The 19,887-nt window shown below is 58.8% G+C and overlaps 1 protein-coding gene across 2 annotated transcripts in view; it reads left to right on the plus strand.

The window, feature by feature from the left end:
- The window catches only part of LOC102462804 (tumor necrosis factor receptor superfamily member 16-like), a 46,400-nt gene that overhangs the window by 15,764 nt on the left and 10,749 nt on the right, over positions 1 to 19,887 (plus strand). For both annotated transcript variants that reach the window (XR_016348989.1, XM_075922981.2), the window contains exons 2-3: positions 10,262 to 10,394; positions 12,657 to 13,034. Coding sequence is in view for 1 of the 2 variants with exons in the window: in XM_075922981.2 (XP_075779096.2) it covers positions 10,262 to 10,394; positions 12,657 to 13,034 (511 nt within the window). In the remaining variant the exon portion in view is untranslated. The remainder of the gene's footprint in view (positions 1 to 10,261; positions 10,395 to 12,656; positions 13,035 to 19,887) is intronic.

The raw sequence follows: 19,887 nt of genomic DNA on the forward strand, positions 1-19,887 counted from the left end.
GTGGGATTGACAAGGGTCTGGAACAATGTCCTGGGACGGAGTTGTGGGGCAGACACCCCCGGGCGCGTGAAGCTGGAGGGTGATCCATGTGTATCCGTTGGCGTGCCCGGCCCTCGCAAGGGTCCGGACTCAGTAACCCGCAAGGTCCGTGCCGCTTTTACATCCCAGTGAAAATCTTTCCCTTGCTCTCCGACCACACTTAGAAGCTCCCAGGAAGCAGACAAGGCCACTGTGTAAGAACGCAAGTGTGGGTGGGGGGTGGGGGATAGGAAGTTCTCTGTTTTATCCACCATTTGGAAAAAAAAATGGGGGGGAGGGCCAAACTCTGCAATTAGAAACTAAGCCCTGCAGAAGTGCCGAGCATTATTCATGACGAGTATAATCCCCACTGTATCTGACTGCTCATCTTGCAGGACACCTGTGCTGGGTGCGGGGCGGGCCCGTGGTTGCTGATGGAGGGTTAATGCCTCACATGAGACAGCCTCTTGCTTCAGCTGCTCTTCTGTGTGTTTCAAGGCCTTGTTTGGAGCACTTTCCTGACCTGAGGAAAAGAGCTGAGTGGAGGTTTAAAAAAAAAAAAAAAAAAAAGCGCAGCCTCTTTAAGTGAGGCTGGGTGCTGGGTTTTAAAGAAACAGGGTTGAGGTCACCAAGGAGCCAAGTCCTCGGCTGGGGGAAATGGTCCGAATTTCTGCTGACTTCAGGGGTGCTGGGCTGAGTTGCATCCCCTGCCAGTCCACCAGGCACAGCCCGCAGCTTCGGGACGCACCTCAGGAAGGAGGCGCCGCCCGGGCCAGGCCGGAAGGGCAATAATAAAGCACCAGGCCAGATGCGGGGGAGCCGGCTGCCCACACCTCACGCAGGCCCTGTGCAGAAAACGGCATTACCCAGGTGTCAGAGCGCAGCACAAAGGACACGAATCCAAGCCCTGACCTCCAGCCGGTTATTCCTCTCCTTGGGCCTTAGCTGGGCCAGCTCGAATCTGGATCAAACCTCAAGGCAGACACTGTCGGCGGGGCCAGAGGCTGCGTCCGAAAGGATGTGCTATGTACATAGGCACTGTGGCGTGCAGTTGTCTCCACATTTACCTGGGCTGCGGTCAGTTCTCAACTAAGACCGGCTGGTATTTGGGAGACCTATAGGGGAACCCCCCCCTAGATTGCTGTGCAAGTGGGGTGAAAGGTTTAGGTGGCGCGTGTCCCTCTGGGGTTGTTCGGGTCTGCCTTTGATGCTGATTCGGCCCCCTTTTTGTCACGGAGCACTTAATAATTGTGGACGTACTTCTCCCCACAGTGCCCCCTGCGAGGCAGGGTGGGGTTATTAACCCCATTGTAAAGGTGAGGAGTCAGGCCACGGGGCAGCTAAGTGACTTGCCCAAGGGCACACCGGATCTCAGTGGCAGAGCTGGGAAACGACCTCCATGTCTCAGATTAGAGGCCCTAGCCCACGAGCCAGCCTGGCTTCCTCTTCCGTTTGTTGGAGTTGCTCCTGAGGTAGCGCTTAACGCTCTGCCACGGTGAAGGAAGACCAGCAGCTAAAGAGTTTAACTGGGAATCCGAACACCTGGAGGCAGCCAGAATAAAGGCCTTTGCGAACAGGCTGGGCTGTTTGGATGGCCAGGAAGATTTTGTGGCTCTAACAGGGCTGTGTTCTGTGTGGATGTTTGAAAACACATGGACACTGAGGAATGTATATTAAAGCAAATCCACCGCTGCGGCTTCTCTCCCTCGGCTTGTCCCCACCCCTGCTTTCTGTAGGCGCTGTGCCTTTAAGAGGCCCTGATGATAATTAACCATCTCCAGATGCCTGGTGCCAATTAATGTCTTTGTTCTTGGATACAGAGGGAAAATATTTAAAGGCGCGGCGCTTCTTGAAAGATGCAGCCAGCTGAATCCCTGTAGCAAATATGGATCAAGTCACTGTAATGTGATCGTCTCCTAAGGAAGGGGGGGAGAGGAGTGAGCTGGGGGGAGAGGTTTTGGCTTAATTAGAACAAGCTTTGACTCCAGTGGGGAAAAGAGCCGGGCTCCCACCTCGCGGGACAGTGCGGTTTTGTCCCGGCTGCAGGGATCGGCCCCAGCGGGATGGAAAAGCACGCCCCGGGCCAGCCAGGGAGTTTCACTGCACGCCCTCCTGCGTGGTTCGCAGCTGGGCTGCTTTCCGGGGAAGCGAAGCGGCCTGTTGCAGCCCTGGAGCCGGCAGGGAGGAGCCGTGGGGCAGAAGGCGAGAGGGGGCGAAGAAGGGCGTAGCTTAGCCCTTCTGCACAGTAATGGTAGAGCTGAGGTGGCCGTGGGGGGATGGGAACCCGAAGGGCCGTGGGTTGCCCCTCTCAAAGATCCCTAGCTTGCCTCGTCTGCATGTGAGGAATTTCCTTTACATCCTGCGGTCGGGCCAGCTGCTGGGGTTGGGGGTTTCCAAAGAGGGCGTCTGCCCCAGGGCCTGGTGATTCAAAAGGGCTGCTGCCGTTGCTACAGCAGTGGTCAGATACCCCCCCCCCCCGCCCCGGGTCCCTTTAAATTGCCGCTGGAGCACTGGGTGTTCGCTGGAGTAGCTCTGAGGGCTCGGAGAGGGGAGGAGCTTATGGGTTGGCTGCTTCTAGCCCCACCCCTTTCAGGAGCACAAAGCCCCTCCCACCCCGCACCTTGCCCAGGGACCTGACAAGTCTGTGGGCCCCCCTGCCAGCAATTAGGCATGGGATGTTCAGCCCACCCCCACCCCTCGCGAAGGTTGGCCTGTTCACGCGCCTGCCAACGGGCACGTGCACAGAGCTACATGCACACGGTAATATTCACGTGCACACAAGTGCGTACAGTGCTGCCAGCCTCAAGCAGCTACAAATCAGGAGTCTGTCTGTTCTCCCCCCTCCCTCCCCCCGCCTCCAAAAAAGTCCTGAGGTTGGAGATTTTAAAAAATAAGAAGAAAGCAGCTTCTTTTTCTTTGCTGTCTAGTTTGAGCCTTCCGAGTCAGGCTTGGGTCACATTTTCCAGCTTTCTTCTGTAACAGGAGGGCCAGAATTGTTCCTTTTTTTTTTTTTTTTTTAAAACGACTGCTGCAAATCTCATCAGATTAGCACCCCGAATTTTACCCCAAGGCTTGTGGTAAGGTCACGAGAGCTGGCAAGATGCGCACACACCCAGGGCAGGGTTACGCAGCAGGGCTAAAGCCGAGATAAGCTACGCACTCGGAGCTACATCACTTGCGTACCTTAAGTGGAAATAGCTTATTTCAGCTTTTGGCGCTGTCTACACAACAGGGAAGGAAGGGAGAACACACTTCCTCCAATTGCCTTTCCTCCTCGTAAAATTAGGGTTACAGGAGTCAGAGTAAGAAGTCCTCGAGACTGATATTATGTTGAAATAACTGCTTGGAGTGTAGACACGGACTGTTATTTCGGAGTAGCGTCAGTTATGCCGAAATAACGCTGCTGTGTAGACACAGCGCCAGAGAGACTCACTTAGAGGCTCCATCTGCACTGTGCATTGTTGCGCAATAAGATATGCAAATGAGGTGCGGGGGATGAATATTGCCATGCCTCATTTGCATACCTAATGAGCTACCATTTTTGTGGCACGGGCTTTTGTGCAGAGCTGTTACTCTGCTTATTTTCAGGAAGAACGGCATTGTACAAAATGGTTTTTTTGCACAAGAAGAATTAGTGTAGACAACTCCTTCTTGCGCAAAAGCCCGTGCCGCAAAAATTGCAGCTCATTAAGTATGCAAATGAGGCGTGGCGATAGTCATCCCCATGCCTCATTTACATATATTATTGTGCAACAATGCTCAGTGGAGAGGGAGCCAGAGAGTCTCATGCGGACAAGTGTGAAGGGAGGGAGTTCCAGGCACACACAGGGGCTTTTCAGCACAGAACGTGGTCACACACCTGCATATAGGTATGCCAGTCAAAAATAAAGAAGGAAGAGTTATTTACTCCTCATTACACAAGAATTGGGGTGGGGGGCTGTCACTAAATGAAATTAATAGGTAGCACGTATAAGACAAAAAGAAATATTTCTTCAGACAACGCATAGTGGCCTTAGTTCGCCATTCGTCTGGATTCTGATCCGTTCAGTGGCGCCTGACATCCAGGGGGTTTGTGGGTGTGCTTCCCAGACACCGTGCGTCCATGACGCACCAGCCGTGAGACGCGCCAGCGTGTAGTTGTGTTTACACGGGGGCCTTGTCTCAACCGTGGCCGTCGTTTTACACTGGGAGATGTGTGGGTGGGGAGGGGGGAGGGATGTTAAAGATCGGTGAATTGAATCGTCGAGTAACCTTGTGAATTCTTATCGGTTAGTCGACGATTCGATGGTCCCCGGGGGCAGGGCCGGCAGCCGCTGTATCAGAGGCAGCAGCGCAGGGTGCAAGGAAGGAGCTAGTCCGCAAGGGGAGACTGTTTAAAAACCAGCTTCTTTGGCAGGCTGGCTGCTTTTTGCCCAGCGCTGCTGCCTCTGATAAAGAGGCAGCAGCGTGGGGTGGCAACAGCCCCTGTCTAGGGGCGGGATCTGAGCACCAGGACCCGGCACGCCCCGGAACCGAGCCGGGCTGCTGGCCAGCCTGCTAAAAAATGTACTGGTTGGGCAACGCGCGTAGTCCATCACATTAACCTCGACGTTTTTGCTTATCGGTTAATCGGTTTCATCAACGACACTCTTACATCCCGGGCGGGGCTGCGGACCAGTGAATTTCAAAAGGCTTGAGGAGAAATCTGCATCTAACAACAAGGGAAGGAGGCAATAGCGTAGTCCCTCCAGCCATGCCTCTTGCAAGGGCCCGTGAGCGCCAGGCCACGGGCAGCCAGCGTGGACCCCCAAGGGCCAGTCAGGAGGCTACTGGCAGAGTCCCGGGGTCAGGAACCAGCATCCAAGGCCCACAGCAAGGCCAGGCCTGGGGCCCGCTCCCTGCCCTGTCTGTAATGCTCGGGGGATATGTTAGCCAAGCAGGGGAGCGGCCGTTTGCCTGCCAGCCCCCAGCCTGCCCTCCCAGCTCTGGGGTAGGGGCTGTAAAGGGAGGGGCCACTGGTCTCCTGACATTTATCAGAGAAGCCAGGATGGTGGCAAGGGGCCCCCCCGCATCTAACCTCCCCCGCCCCCGTCTCTCCCCCCATCGCCGCCTGTGGGCAAACGGAAAGTCGGAAACACTGGGAGCACACAATGGACTCCTGTGTGGGCAGCGTTTTTAAACAGGTGTGCTCTGCGGTCCCCCCAGGGCGCCCTGGCTCGCGCGAAGCTCGGGGAGTCAGCTAGACAAGGGCTTTTTCTCTCATGTCACTCGGCACCGGTTTCCTTCTCGTGCGAGCGGCCGTTTCCTTCCCTCTTCCCTTCTGTCTTGGTTTTTCTTTCCTCCTCTGTTCCGTCCGTCCCTGCTGCTCAGTGCTCAACAAACTTTTCACCTTCCCCCCGCCCTCCTCCTCAGCTCTGTGCAGCTCCCCCCCACAGTGGGGCTGCAGCTCCCGGGGGGGGGGGGGGTGGACGCAGATGGGGGGCAGGCCTGGATCAGAGCTGGGCGGGGCCCCCTCTGCACCCCCCCATGTGTGTGGGGATCCAGCCCCGGCCATGCACCCCTCAAACGTTCCTCTGTGCCCCCTTAGGGGAGTTCTGTTTTAGTTCTTCCGAGGATTCTTTTCTTTTCTCTTTTTGGCTCCTCCACTCTGACCATCATCCTGCGAGATCCAGGTCAGTTTCATTAGGAAATCACAAAAGGTTACACCTGGGTGTACGGCTATGGGGGGCTAATGGGTGGGATGGTGACTGGCTGGCAGAAACTTGCAGACAGCTGTTCGCACTGTCCCCGCGCTCCGACCCAGCTGCAGCCTGGTTCTTCAGGGGTCTGTGCTATGTGAGGGGAGATGGCCTTGGTTCTGGGATGCACCATAAATGTTGGGCTTTAACAAATACGCTATGTCCCTTTCTCGGGGCAACTCTTTGCACTCTCTTTGGGCTACTGGAGGCTTGGCCCTTCCAGGTGCTATCTGTATGGCAAACACAGCAAGTCTGAGCTGCTGGCAGTGAGCATAACCATGTCAGTGTGCTTCTTACTCCTCTGGGTGTCCAGCTGCATTCTGGGAAAAGCCAGGCAGTCTCCCATAATGCCTCATCAAACAGGAGATGGGGCCCAGAAAGAGTCACATGCAGGGATTAGGGCCAGGAGTACACTGGCTGCCCTGTCCCTTTGCTCCAATCCTGTGGCGATGAGTTCCACAGATTTCCTGCGGTTACATGACTATTCAATAAACCTAGTCACTACCTGTCATATTGGCATATCAAAGATATTGCACACCTCAGGGCATCTTAATGTAGCACATAGAATGCGGTCCGCGCTAGAGCTGTGCAAAGAACAGGAATTTTGGCCTGCTGGAGTTTTGAGTTCACCAGCAATTCCAAAAAACCAGGTGGAAGGAATTCAGATCCAAATTTTGGGGGGCATTTTCTGCATACTGGAAAAGTAGGCAAACATTTTTGTTTTGTGTCCAAAGAAATGTTTTGTCCATTTCTGGCATCTTTGCAATAGTCTGGACTGTTTTGTACATAAAGAACATTTGGAAACAAACAAAATCGAAACAGGTTTTTTTTTTTTTTTTAACTAATTTTCTTTTCACCTCAGCAATTGGTTGAAGCCAAGACACAAGCTTCGGTGTCCCTGGATCTGCATTTTTTCAACCTCACCCCCCCAAAAAAAGTTTTGTGAGAGAGGCTATGTCTATACTGTGTGTTTTTTGCAGAAGAGGAGATGCAAACGAAGCGCTCATTTGCAAATCTTGCGCTCTTGTTTGCGTATTTTCTTCCGATCCCTTTTGCGGAAGAGGTTTTTGTGAAAACAACCCGGCAGTGTAGATGGGGCCATTTGTTGGAAAAAAAACCCTTTTGCGCAAGATCCTGTAAAACTCCTTTTTTGAGGAACAAGGGATCTTGCGCAAAAGGGGTTTTTTCGGACAAACGGCCCCATCTACGCTGAGGGGTTTTTTTCCCCCGCAAAAACCTTCCGCAACAAGGATCGGAAGAGAATATGCAAACGAGCACGTGAGATTTGCAAATGAGTGCTTCGTTTGCATTTCCTCTTCCCGCGGTGTAGATGTCGCTTGGGTGGTAACTTCTGAAATGTGGAACACGGTGAGTGCCGGTCAAGGCCCCACAAACAAGTTAAGGGAACGAGGCAACTCTATTTTCCTACCCTCCACCCCTGTGTTTTCTGATCCTACGCAGCTTTGCCTCCCCAAAGCTTCTGAAATCTGCCCTCTTCGGCTTTTGTCCCCGGCTCTTATTAATGACTCTCAGACCTGGCCCTTTACTCCAGAATCCTTGACGGTTTCCGCCCAGATGATATTAACCAGAGGGGCATTTCTGTTTTAATCTGGGCCCCCCGCTGTGTTTGTGGGCAGATGAATCATCCTGCGCCTGTTCACAGAGACTTGTCAAAGGGGGAGTGTGAAGATCAGAAGGGAACAAACAGGCATTGTTAGAAGAGGATTCTCCGACACACACACACACACACCCACACACACACACACCGGGGCCCTCTTTGCCTTTAGGGCCTCTTGTCCTTCCTCCGATTTCTGCTCGGATATGGAAACTGCTTTAGGGCTTCACACAGGTGTCAGACCCCAGAGAGCCCTCTGCGGGGAGGAGACCCTCTTCGGGAGGAGGAAGGGCCCAGGAGAGGAGAGGGGGAAGGGAGAGGAGGCATCTGAGCTACCTGGGGCTACTTTGCAGGGGAACCAGCAAGATCAGCTGTGACCGACCAGCCTAGACAGGACCAGGCAGCTGGATCTAGTCAAGAGACCTGGACTCAGGGCCGGGCTGTACCACTGACTTGCCTTGGGACTCGGAGTCGTGGGGCTTTGCCACGCCGTGCCTCAGTGTCCCCACTGCATTCCTGTCAGTGCCCGCAGCACAGATCAGCTGTCTCCTGCCCTGGAGAGCTCGCCGGCTGGGGTGCCAGACCCAGATCCGGGGCCTGTGCCGGCTTCAGCTGTAGTGTTAAGTGTTGAGCCGAGAGAGCCTGCAGGAAGGAGAGGGGGCTGGAGGCCGGTGCAGGGGGGAGGCAGGGCCGGGCGAAGGAAGCAAACAGGGCGTGGGCACCGGTAGAAGGGGTGGGGAGAGGAACCTCCAGCTGCCGGCTGGAGCAGAGTACACAGCTTCCGGCTAGGAGGGGGCCCTCCCGGTTAGCCAGGGCCAGGCCAGTGGAGCCGCCCCCCGATGATCCATGCTCAGGCAGGCCCCGAGAGCCCAGCCAAGGGCAGGACGCAGCCAGGGAGACCCCGTGCCACAGCATAGCCTGTGCCCAGTCAGCCCTTCCCTAGGGGGCAGCCGAGCAGGGAGGCTGGGCGGGACTGGTGCTCAGCTGAGCCGGTGGCGCTTTTGGCTGATTACCGGCGTAATGGTGCTTGGAAACCCATGGGCAACACGGGGGGGGGGGGGGGGGGGACACGGATCTCCCTCTGACAGGCCCATGCCGAAGAACAAGGCGGTGGGCTGGGCTAGGGCTGTAGCAGTGCAGTCGATTCCCCGAAAAAGCGTATTGGTTAATCTACACGCATCCCCCCCCTCCTGCCCAGGTACATATTTTAGCAGGCTGGATCCATCCTGGCTTGCCCGAGGCAGCCGCGCAGGGCAACAGGAAGCTGGTCCGCGAGGGGAGCTGGTTTTTAAACTGGCTCCCTCGCGGACGAGCTCCCGCCGGGTATCCCATGCTGCTTCCTCTGATCCAGAGGCAGCAGCGCAGAGTGGCAGGGGGCCCCTCGGGAGTGGGGCTGGAGCGCACAGGCTGCCGGTAGGGTTGCCAGGTGTCCGGTATTGTACTGGACAGTCCGGTATTTGCGCCCTCGGTCTGGTAAAAAAATCAGAAAATACCGGACACGTGCAATGTCCAGTATTTTCTGACTTTTCTGGCTGCGCACTGGACGGAAGCCTGACGGAAGCCTGGCGGGGGCGGGGGAGCGGCTGGGAGTCCCGGCTGGGAGGCGTGGCCGCGATTGCCGCCGGGAGCCCTCAGTCGGTGGAGTGTGAGGGGGAGGGGAAGCCTCCTCCTCGCTCATGCAAGTGCCTGGGTCAGTCCCTATCCCACTGGCCAATTTGCTCACCCGCCCACCTTCCCAGCCAGCCGGTTCTCCCCCACTTCCCCTCCGGATCTTCCCCGGTCAGCCCACCTGGACTCCCCCCCAGCTCTGCTTCCCGCTCCCCCTTTCTCCCGGCCAGCCCCGCGACCCCTGCCCCCTCCCCCGCCAGCTGTGCTTCCCGCTGGCCCGTTCCTCTTCCTGATCTCCCCGGCCAGCGCTGCTGCACCCCCACCCTCACCAGCTCTGCTTCCCGCCTGCCCTTCCTCCCGGCCAGCCCCATGACCCCCTCCCCTCCCCCGCCAGCTGTGCTTCCCGCTGGCCCGTTCCTCTTCCTGATCTCCCCGGCCAGCGCTGCTGCACCCCCGCCCTCACCAGCTCCACTTCCCGCCCCCCCTTTCTCCCAGCCAGTGCCACGGCCCCAAACAACCCCCCCCCCCCAGCTCTGCTTCCCGTCCCCCTTACTTCCGGCCAGCCTCACCCCCTCCCGGCCAGTCCTTCCTCCCCCGATATCCCGCAGGCAGCCCCGTTCCGCCCGACCCCCCCCTCAACCTGCCCTGCTTCCCGTTGCCCCCCCATCTCCCCCGGCCAGCCCTGTTGCCCCCTCCGTTAGCTGTTTCCAGGCCCCCCCCTTCCCAGCCAGCACAGCTCCTTTCCTGGCCAGTCTTCTCCCCCCGCCCCCTCACCATGAAGTGTGTCTGTTTTTTTGTTTTTTAAATGACTACCTGGTAACCCCTAGCACTGATCCAGGTTCTTGGAGTCTTACCAAAAAAAAACACACACACACACACACACACACACACACACACACACACACACACACACACACACACACACACACACACACACACACAACTTTGGTCCCCCACCCCCTTTTTTCCTTCAACAAAATTTTTTCCTGGTGGTTTTTTTGGGGGGGGGGGGGGAGAGGTGTCGGTATTTTTGTTTCAGCCATCTGGCAACCCTAACTGCTGGCTCCGCCCCCAGGGCCTATCGAATAGTCGACTAACCGAGAAGAATTGATGAGGTTACTCGACTATTCAATTCACCGATCTCTAACGTCCCTAGTGGGGGGGGGGAATAGTTTCTCCCCTGCTGGCTCCCCGGGTGGCTCTCTGAGGGTCTCTTGCTGCAGCCCCACACACCTCGCCTGCTACTCTCCGGCCAGCGTGGGCCCTGCCTCATTCGCCGTCTCATCACCCCTCTCCCCTGCAGGTGTGGGCCCAGCTGGATTGCACGAGCGGACGATTCGACTCCCTGGGGGCCTGCTGTGACCTCTGCCCCCAGGGCTACGGGGTGGCTGTCCCGTGTGGCAGCTCCAACACCGAATGCGAGCCCTGCCGAGAGAGTGAGTGGGGGGACGCCGCGTGGGGAGCGGAGGGGTGGCCCTGGCTGCTAGGGTCTTCGGCAGCCTCAGAGGGAGCGGCAGACGCCCGCCCCGGCGGTCAGTTGTGGGGCTGGCGGGTTGCCGGGGGGACTTCCCCTTCCCCAGTCTGTGACGCAGGAGACTCGTCTCACCCTGCTAAGGGCAGCCAGCCTGGAGCATCCCACGCTGTGGGGCACGGGGCCGACCCCCTCCACGGGCACGGCGGAAGGGCCCCCACTTCTCCGCATTGGGTCGTGCAGGTGCTGCGGCCTGACGGACAGGCCCAGGGTCACGGGGGGGGGGGGGGGGTAAGGGAGGGGCTGCCGACTTTCTAATAGCACAAAACCAAGCCCCTTGCCCCGCCCCTTCCAGGAGGCCCCGCCCTTTCTCCAAGGCCCCACCCCTGCTCATTCCATCCTCCCTCCCTCTTGTGCTGGCTCTCTCCTGCCCTCGCTCAGTTTCTCCAGGCTGGGGCAGAGGGTTGGGGTGCAGGATGCAGGTGAGGGCTCCGGGTGGGGATGCGCGCTCTGAACTGGGGCAGGAGAGTTTGGGCTGCAGGAAGGGGCTCTGGACTGAGGGGTTTGGGGTGCAGGAGGGGGCTCTGGGCTGGGGCAGGGGAGTTTGGGGTGCAGGAGGGGGCTCTGGGCTGGGGCAGAGGGGTTGAGTGAGGGGCAGGTTAGGGATCCGGCTGGTTGTAGACTCTGGGTGGAGCCAAAATTGAGCAGTTTGGGGTTTGGGTGCAGGCTCTGGGCTGGGGCTGAGGGGTTTGAGGTGCAGGAGGGGGCTCTGGGCTGAGGTGCTTGGGGTGCAGGAGGGGGCTCGGCTGGGGCTGAGGGGTTTGGGGTGCAGGAGGGGGCTTGGCTGGGGCTGAGGGTTTCGGGGTGCAGGGGGGGTTCAGCTGAGGGGTTTGGGGTGCAGAAGGGGGCTCGGCTGGGGCAGAGGGTTGAGGTGAGGAAGGGAGTTGAGGATGTTGGGTTCTGGCACCACTTACCACAGCTTCCAGGAAGCAGCCACCAGGTCTGAAGGGGGGCTAGGGAGTACAGCGATAGGGAGAGACGGGCTGGGATGGGGCTGCACAGAGAGGGAGGGGGTAGGGGAGCAGAGACGGGAAGGAAGAGAGGACAAGCGCCCTCAGCTGCAGGCTGTGCCCTCTGCACACGGGGCCGGGTAAGGAGCAGGGACCGACCCAGGGGAGCGGTAAGTGGGCCCTGCATGCGAGGGGAGCAGGGCCAAGGGGGGGGTGATTCCTCAGCCACTGCTCTGCCCCCCCCCCCCCCATCCCCACTTGCTCTTCCTGGCCTGGGCCCACACCCAGCCCCACCCAAACCCAGCCCTTCTGGGCCAGAGCTGCCCGCCGAGCACAGCTTGTCAGCCCTGCCGCAGCTGCGAGACGCGGCCCCGGCCGAGAAACAGCCCAGCCCGATCCCCACGTGGCTCGTCCCTTCCTATTCAAACCCATCCTGGGGGCTGTTGCTGTGAGCTGTTAAACAGCTGCCAGGTTCCGTCTCAGAGGTGGCTGCATTTCACCGGCCAGTAAAGTGCAGTTGATTAACCGATAAGCAAAAGCTTACAGGTTGAGGCTATAGGCTACACTCATTGCCCCTCACCCCCTTCCAAGTATCAGAGACAGTAGCATGGAGCGACAGGCCGCTGGACTTCGAGGGGAGCCGGTTTTTAAACTGGCTCCCCTCGCGGACCAGCTCCCCTCTGGCACCCGGCGCTGCTGCCTCTGATCCAGAGGCAGCAGCGTGGAGCGACCTGGGTATCCTTGGAAGTGGGGCTGGAGCGCACTGGCTGTCGGCCTCGCCCCCGGGGACTATAGAAGTCGACTAACCGAGAAGAATTCCTGAGGTTACTCGACTAGTCAATTCATCGAGATTTAACATCCCTAATAAAGACCCGCCGGGCAGGGGGCGGGGGTAGAGTTCCTCAGGCCGCGATGAAAATTCTCTGGACTGTAGCAGGGCAAAACGGGGAACATTCGCGCCCCCTACTAGAGGGTGTGGCCGCTGCTACCCACAATGCTTTGTGCGGCGGTCATTCCATGGCTGAAATCAGACAGAGGCGGGCACATGTCTCCCCCTGGTGGTTGGCGCCTGTCAGTATAACAGCCTACTACTCCCGCCGGAGGGCGTTCCTCCTCCGGCTCATGGTGGCTGCTTGCTGTCTGGTCGCTCGGCGGCAGGGGCTCGTGGTTCTACCAGGCGTAGTGCTGAGCGCCGGGTGTGTCGCTTTCCACGGCAGATGGGACGTTCTCCTCCATCAGCAGCGCCACGGAGCCGTGCCGGCCGTGCTCCTGGTGCCCAGCGCACATGATGGTGGCCGAGGCGTGCACCCCCACCCGCGACACGGTGTGCGCCCCCCACTGCGCCCCTGGCCATTTCCTGCATGCGGAGAACGGGAGCAGCAGCCGGTGCCTGCCGTGCCAGGCGTGCGGGCTGGGCTCCGGGGTCGTGGCACTGTGCCGGCCCACCGCCAACACCGTCTGCCAGCGCTGCCCGGAGGGCTTTTACTCGGAGGAGAAGAGCGCCGTGGCACCGTGCCTGCCCTGCCGGCGGGAATGCAGTGAGGACGAGGTGATGATCCGCGGCTGCAGCCCGGTGTCGGACACCCTGTGCATGGGTACGTGCGGCTGGGGGCACCGGCGGGGGACAGGGGGGCACGGGGAGGCGAGCTGGCTTCTCTGGGTGGGCAGGTGGGCCTGGGGGGTGCTGGGCGTTGAGCTGCCCTGGGTGAGGCTCAACCTGTGACAGACCGCAGCCGGCCGCTGACTCCTTACAACCCCTGCGGCTGCGGCGTGCAAAGTGGTCGAGGCGTGGCGGTGCGTACCATGGCGCCTCAGACCCACAGGCCAGGCGCAGTCCAGACATTAGCCCCGTACACACTGGCTACCGGTCTCTAGACCCATACACGCTGGCTGGTTGGACCCATAGAAACTGGCTACCGGTCTCTCCAGCCCCATACACGCTGGCTGGCTAGACCCATAGAGGCTGGCCATCAGTCTCTTTAGCCCCAGACATGCTGGCTGTCTGTCAGTCTCTCTCTAGCCCCATACACCCTGGCTGGCTGACTCTCTAGCCTTGTATACACTGGCTACTGGTCTCTCTAGCCTTGTATACACTGGCTACCGGTCTCTCTAGCCTTGTATACGCTGGCTACTGGTCTCTCTAGTCCCATACACACTGGCTGGCTCTCTATCCCCATAAACACTGTCTACCGGTCTCTCTAGCCCCATATACACTGGCTACCGGTCTCTCTAGCCCCATATACACTGGCTACCGGTCTCTCTAGCCTTGTATACGCTGGCTACTGGTCTCTCTAGCCTTGTATACGCTGGCTACTGGTCTCTCTAGTCCCATACACACTGGCTGGCTCTCTATCCCCATATACACTGGCTACCGGTCTCTCTAGCCCTGTATACACTGGCTGGCTCTCTATCCCCATACACACTGGCTACCAGCCTCTCTAGCCCCATATACACTGGCTACCCGTCTCTTTATCCCTGTATACACTGGCTACTGGTCTCTCTAGCCCCATACACACTGGTTTCTGGTCTCTGTAGCCCCATACATAATGGCCACCTATCTGTCTAACCTTATACACACTAGCTGGCTCTGTATCTAGTCCCATACGCACTCTCTCTCCCTGCACACGCTGTCTGTCTGTCTGTCTGTGTCGGTCGGTCTGTCAGTCCGTGTGAAGAATGGGGGGCACGTTCCAGGGCCGAGGATCCGGGCCAGAATCGGAACGTGAGGCCCGGGCGGAGTGAATCCAGCTCCTGCGCTCTCGCTCTCTCCCCATCCGTCTCTCCCTGGGGTTTTGTTGGAGAGACACAGTTGCGTTTTTGTCTGCGAGGACAGAGTCTCCTTAGGTTGCCCTTAATCTCCCCTTTGTCCCGGTGGCTGCGTCTTTCATCCCGCTCGGCGGCGGCGGGGCGCGTCTGGGGGCTGGCTAATGAAGCACTCCGGAGCGGAGGGCATTAAAGGGCTGGGTGGCAGCGCCATGCCGCGGGGGCAGCGCCAATCCCTCCGGGCTTCATTGTCTTCCCCGGGATTTGCCGCCTGCTTCCGTGCGAGCGCCGCCTCGCCGCGTTTGAAAGGGGGCCGGCAGGGAGGGGGCTCCGGGCCGGGGAGGGGGGACAGCCCTCCTGGAAGGAGCCGCGTCCTTGAGCCCTGGCGATTTCTGAAGGGGGAGAGCGGGCGGGCGAGGGGAGGGGATTGTCCCATAATAGAACAGCAGGGGAGCCATCTCTGCGCAATGATATGATGGGACCGGGGAACGAAATCGGACCTGGTCCAAGGCCCGGGGCCTGCTGCATCGTGAGCCCCGGCAGGGCCACAAAGCAGAGCTTTCAGCTGCCAAAGCCCTGGGGACGTCGGCTTTCTAAGCGCACGGCAGTGGGGGGAGCTTTTCTGGGGCGGGGGGGGCGTTGACCCACAGAAGAATCCGTCGGGGGCCGCACACAGTGCGACACAAAGAGCCAAACCAACCCCCACGGAGGCCGCCCCCAGTGGAGAGGGAAAAAGACCTGCCCCACGTCCCCCTCACAACAGAGCCAAGAGAGGGTCCAGGCTGGTAGATTTTGTGCGCTCCAGCTCCGTGGGGCAGGGGCTGGAGTGTCAGCGTGGGCTCCCCAATGCTGGGAGGAGCCTTGTGGCCGGAACCAGGGTCTTAGGTTCCTCAGCCCCCTGGGTCTTAGTTCCTCATCTCCGGTGTACAGAATTGTTCCTTACGAGGCCCGGGGTACGGAGATCCCTGCGTACGAGAGGGAACGTGGGTAATGGCTCGAGCACAGCTTGAGGATGGATCCTGGCCCGCTCTGAAGGTTTCTGCATGAGGCACGCTGGGAAGTCACGGTACCCGCCCCGTGCCTCAGTTTCCCTAGCTAGGAAATGGGGCTGAAAGGAAAGCGCGTTGGGCTCTGTGACCGAAAGGGGCTGCGTACGGGCAAAACATTGTGGGCTGCGGGCGGCTAAACTTGCACCGGACAGAAGGGCATTGGAATGGCGAGGCTTTTCGTATCCCACAATCCTCCAGCATGCACGACAGTCATTTGTGAGCTGTCTCCAGCATCTTTTGCCCATCGATCGGCGCCTCCTCTTCCTTCCCCGGCCTCCTGCCCACTGCAATCAGCTGTTCCACGGCCCTGGGGAGGCTCTGGAGGAAGGAAGAAGCAAGGGTGCAGTACACTTGGAGGAGGCGGGGGAGCCAGGAGCTGAGTGCTGGAAAGTTGACACCTGTCGCTGCATCCCCGGAGTCGGTGCCTGAGCAAGGAGCCGCGTACTAGCTTCAGAAGAGCCCCAGGTGGCTCCAGAGCCGTGGGCTTGCCACCAACCCTGCTCTAGCATCCCGCCTTCTGTCTTGAGTCTTTACACTGCAGGCCTGGATCCTCCGAGGCAGGTTGGCACCTGACTCCCTCCATCCAAGTGGTGCTTATAGACCTGTGCAGAGCTAGGCCTGCGGAGCCGGGGCTGTCTTTGGCAGCAAGGTGCCCAATCTCGGAGGCAGCTTTTAGGCGCCTCTGTGATATAAATCATCTGACTTCCGCCAGCACTCCCAAGTTCCTGCGTGACTGGGGCGGGGCTGGCTGGCACGATTTGCCATTGCTAGGCACCAGGAACAGGGAGCCCGTGGCTGACAGCTGCGTCATACCCACATTTCTTCCAGCTCCCATAGTTTTGACGTGAGAGATCTCCAGAACATCCATTCCCCTCTTCCTCTGTTTTGCTGGAGCTCTTCTGGGAGAGGTTTTTTTAGGAGCTCTTTTCCTTGATTGAGAGAGCTGGCTGGTTGACGCGCTTTAACAGGAGCGTCCTTTCTCCCAAGAGTATGTTAGGCATTAGAGTGAAATAGATGGTCATGAAAGTTTGAACGTGCCGACTTAAAATCCCTTCCCTCTCCCAGTGGCTCAAACTTCAGGGCTGCGTGATGTCTTGACTAACTCACCGGATGGCAGCCAGCCTCCAATTTGGAATGTTTAAAAAAAAAAATCCGGGGGGGGGGAACCCCTCCTTCTTTCATACAAAACCCTAAAGAAGTGCCACAGTGCGCCTGACTTCTGGGCAGGGTGAATTCTGGGAATGTCCCGTCAAGAACGGAGCCCCCCTCCTGGGAGAGGTAGGACATGCTACAAAAGACGGGGCACGATTGTGCTAATGTGCTGTCATGTTGCTGCATATCCCGCCGCAGACCGTGGGAACTGGAGGCCTGGCTCCAGGATGAAGGGCTTCATGCCCTTTCCCAGGGCTTGGGTCTTGGTCATCCCAAACTGTACCTGCCTTCTGAGCCGTCTCAGCACAGGAGTGGAGGAGCAGCGGGCGAGGGAAACTGCTGCCCCTCCCACGCTTGACTCCCCCGCGCCCCCCTCTCCTTTCACGGGGAAACCAACCCCTTCAGCCAGTTCGGTGCTCAGCCCGACACCGCAAAGCCAGGCAGGACGGACGTGGGACGCTGAAATCAAGGGAGACGCGGTGGAGACGAGCACAGGAGGGAATGTCTCCCCTGCTATGGCAGGAAATGGACTGTGCTTCTAGTAACAGGCTGTGCTGTCATGATTGAGGACGCTCGGCTGCCTAGTCTCTGAGCCTAGAAATGCCTTGTTTTGGACCAGCCCTAAAGGGGCTTGGGACCAGCCATAATGCTTCTCTGGCTAGTAAGCTCCTCCCCTTCCCCCCAGCATGCTTTGGGGATTCAAGGGCGAATGGAAGGAGGCACGATCTGTGGAACTCATTGCCACAGGAGAAAGATGTTTATGGGAGAAAGGAACCTCCAGGCTTCTAGTAGTCAGGATTTAAAACCCCCCCCCGGGCTTTGCAAGGGTGGAACCCTTAATACGTCGGGGCTTCAGGCAGCTGCTGTGCAGCAGAAGTCGAGAGGCGACTTTCTTTAGGGCGGCTTGACCCAGAACGGCTGCTGCAGGGATTCACGCACCTGCCGCTGAAGCAGCTGTCGGGGCGGAGAGGCTGGGCTGCACTGGCAGTCGGGCACTGCTTCGATTCCCCCGACCCCACCGGGATTAGCTAGCGCTGGCAGGAGGGGTGGCCCAAGGAGTCCAGAGGCGTACCGGAGCCTTTCAGAGCAGCCATGCCCAGTGTCTTTCACCGCCGGCAACTTGCACCCTGGAGCGGGTAGGGCCGTGGTGAGCCCAGCTATGTAAGGAGAGAGAGCATGCGGGGGGGGGGTTGGGCGGCCCAGGGGGTGTATTCACTGGACAGCCGTCACCTGCCTGGAGCGTGGGGGTTTCGGGTGCAACCACATGGCTTCCCTCGTCTCATTCCATATTCCTAGTGTTACCATCAAGGGAATGCAGCAGCTGGCTCAGTCCAGCCCTTCCTGGGGCTTGCATGTGAGCGAGCAAGTTCCAGCTGCCGGACGCCCCAACATGCAGCACACACACGAGGCATGGGAGGGCCCGATTCTGTGGCACGTGGCCCCCCTCTCCCACGCCACCAGGCCAGCTTTTAGCGTTCAAGTTGGCCAGAAAATGGCTCTTCTGTCCGGCAGGAAAACGTGAGCGCCGGGGCAACGAAATTCTGCAAAGAGGGCAGCCTGACGCCGCTGACCAGGGTCTGTTTCCACGAGTTCGGAAGGGCTCCTTTGGATTTTGCCCTTTTCGCGGCCGTCAGGCTAATTCCAACGTCCGCAGGAACCAGCCAAACGGTTTCTTCCCAAAATGCCGCCTTGATCTCTTCTCGCAGTCGGGTGGGGTTGGGGTTTTTTTCATTTTCTGGAACGAAATTTTGTCAAAATTGCTACCCCTTTGCAAAAAAGCATGCGCTCCATTGAAATCGCGCCTTCCAATGAAACCGTTTTTTTTAAATGTCCAGCCAATAGTGTTCCTTGTAAGCCGACTGCTTAGGCGGCCACCCAGGAAAGATTAGCAGAGCACCCACAGCACCTATGTGTTTCTACTGGTGGTGCACATCGGCACATGCCTCGGTGCACACAACAAAATTCATTCCACACTAGGGATGTTAAAACCTTTTTTTTTTTTTTTTTTTCCCGTAAACCTGTAAGCATTGTTTACATGCAGGAGTGGGAGGCAGCAGAGACAGCAGTGTGAGACCCTAACTCCCCACTCGGCTGCCTCTGTATCATCGTTAACTGTGTTCACGGTCACATCCCCATTCGGCACATGGATGGAAAAACTCGGGGGAATATTGCCAGCCAGTCGTTCTTAGCAGCCACGTCCTGCTCTGTACCGATGCTGCCCGCAGTGGAAAATGAGCCGCTTCCTTGCCTCTCGTTAACACAACCCGGGCCCCAGCGTGCCAGGTGCTGTACATTCCTAGCCAGAAATATCCCTGGCGAGCAGAGCTTTCGCCCACGTATCTCCTGTCCACCCACCCCCCGCTCACGCTTCCATGCCACTTTCATCTCTGCGGGAGCCAGCGCAGCTGCAGGCTGTTGAAGTCAGAGAGGGACTCAAGCCAACAATTCCACAGCCGGGAGTCCTCGTCCAACTCTCCCCAGAGCTCGTACCCCGTCCCCTGGAGACTCACAAACTTTAAGGCCGAGACTGTCACCCACCAGGCCTGCTTGGAGGAGAGCTGCCCACCAGTCCTCGGGGGTCCTAGTCCAGGGGACCAAGAAAATCCGGAGATGTCACATTCTGAGTTGGAGCTGAAAGCTCCCTACGGCTCCAGGGGGGCCTGCACTCAGCTCTGTGGAGGGCTCCCCTGACCCCCCCCCCCCAAAGTGGACACCGAGGGACTCGGTTTGCAATTCTCTGCCACGTGACCCTGAGCTCGGAGACCCTGCCGCCGGGCCGGGGGTCTGGCTGGAAAAGGCTGCTTCATTTCCAGCTCACGAATTCTGCCAGCCCCACGCTGGCCCAACACAAGGGTCCCCCCCTCCCTAGCTCTAAGGGGGGGGGCACAAATTCCCGCACCCAACTTTGCCGCTTCCAAGGCAGGAGGGACCCGGCCAAGCGGTCACCTCTCCAGCTGTTCCTTGGTCTGTCTCCCCCCTCCCCCAGCCCGGAGCCTGTCATCACCTTCCAGCCGCTGCGCCAGATGCTCCTCGCAGGCGCGGGAGGCTTTGATGTAGCCGTGCGAGGGGGCAGGAGGCGGGGGAGCCGGAGGGGTCTAGCGGGGCCGGACGGGGAGGCTGGAGAAGGAGAGCAGCAGGCTCGCAAGCCCCAGTCTTTTTCCCAGCGCCCGGGGCTTCGTGCGGAGACTGCAGCCGGGTTTCAACCTCTTTCGGCTTCCACCGCATCGGGAGAAGGCCCTCGGGGCAGCGTGGCCCCCCTCCCACACTGCCGGGGTGGGTCAATGGGCCAGCTACCCCCCCACGGTAGTGGGTGGGGGAAGTTTTAGCAAGAAGGAGGCAGGTTTTGTGGCCCAGGCAGGAGAGAGCTGTGTTCAGTTGCCTGCGCTGCCCGGCTATCCCTCCCTGCATGGCCTTGAGCAAATCACTGAATTGCTCCTTGCCTCAGTTTCCCTGCTCCAAAATGGGGAGGAGGACGCTGCCCTGT

Source organism: Pelodiscus sinensis, chromosome 2, assembly GCF_052426305.1.
Source record: "Pelodiscus sinensis isolate ZL-2025 chromosome 2, ASM5242630v1, whole genome shotgun sequence".
Taxonomy (NCBI): domain Eukaryota; kingdom Metazoa; phylum Chordata; order Testudines; family Trionychidae; genus Pelodiscus; species Pelodiscus sinensis.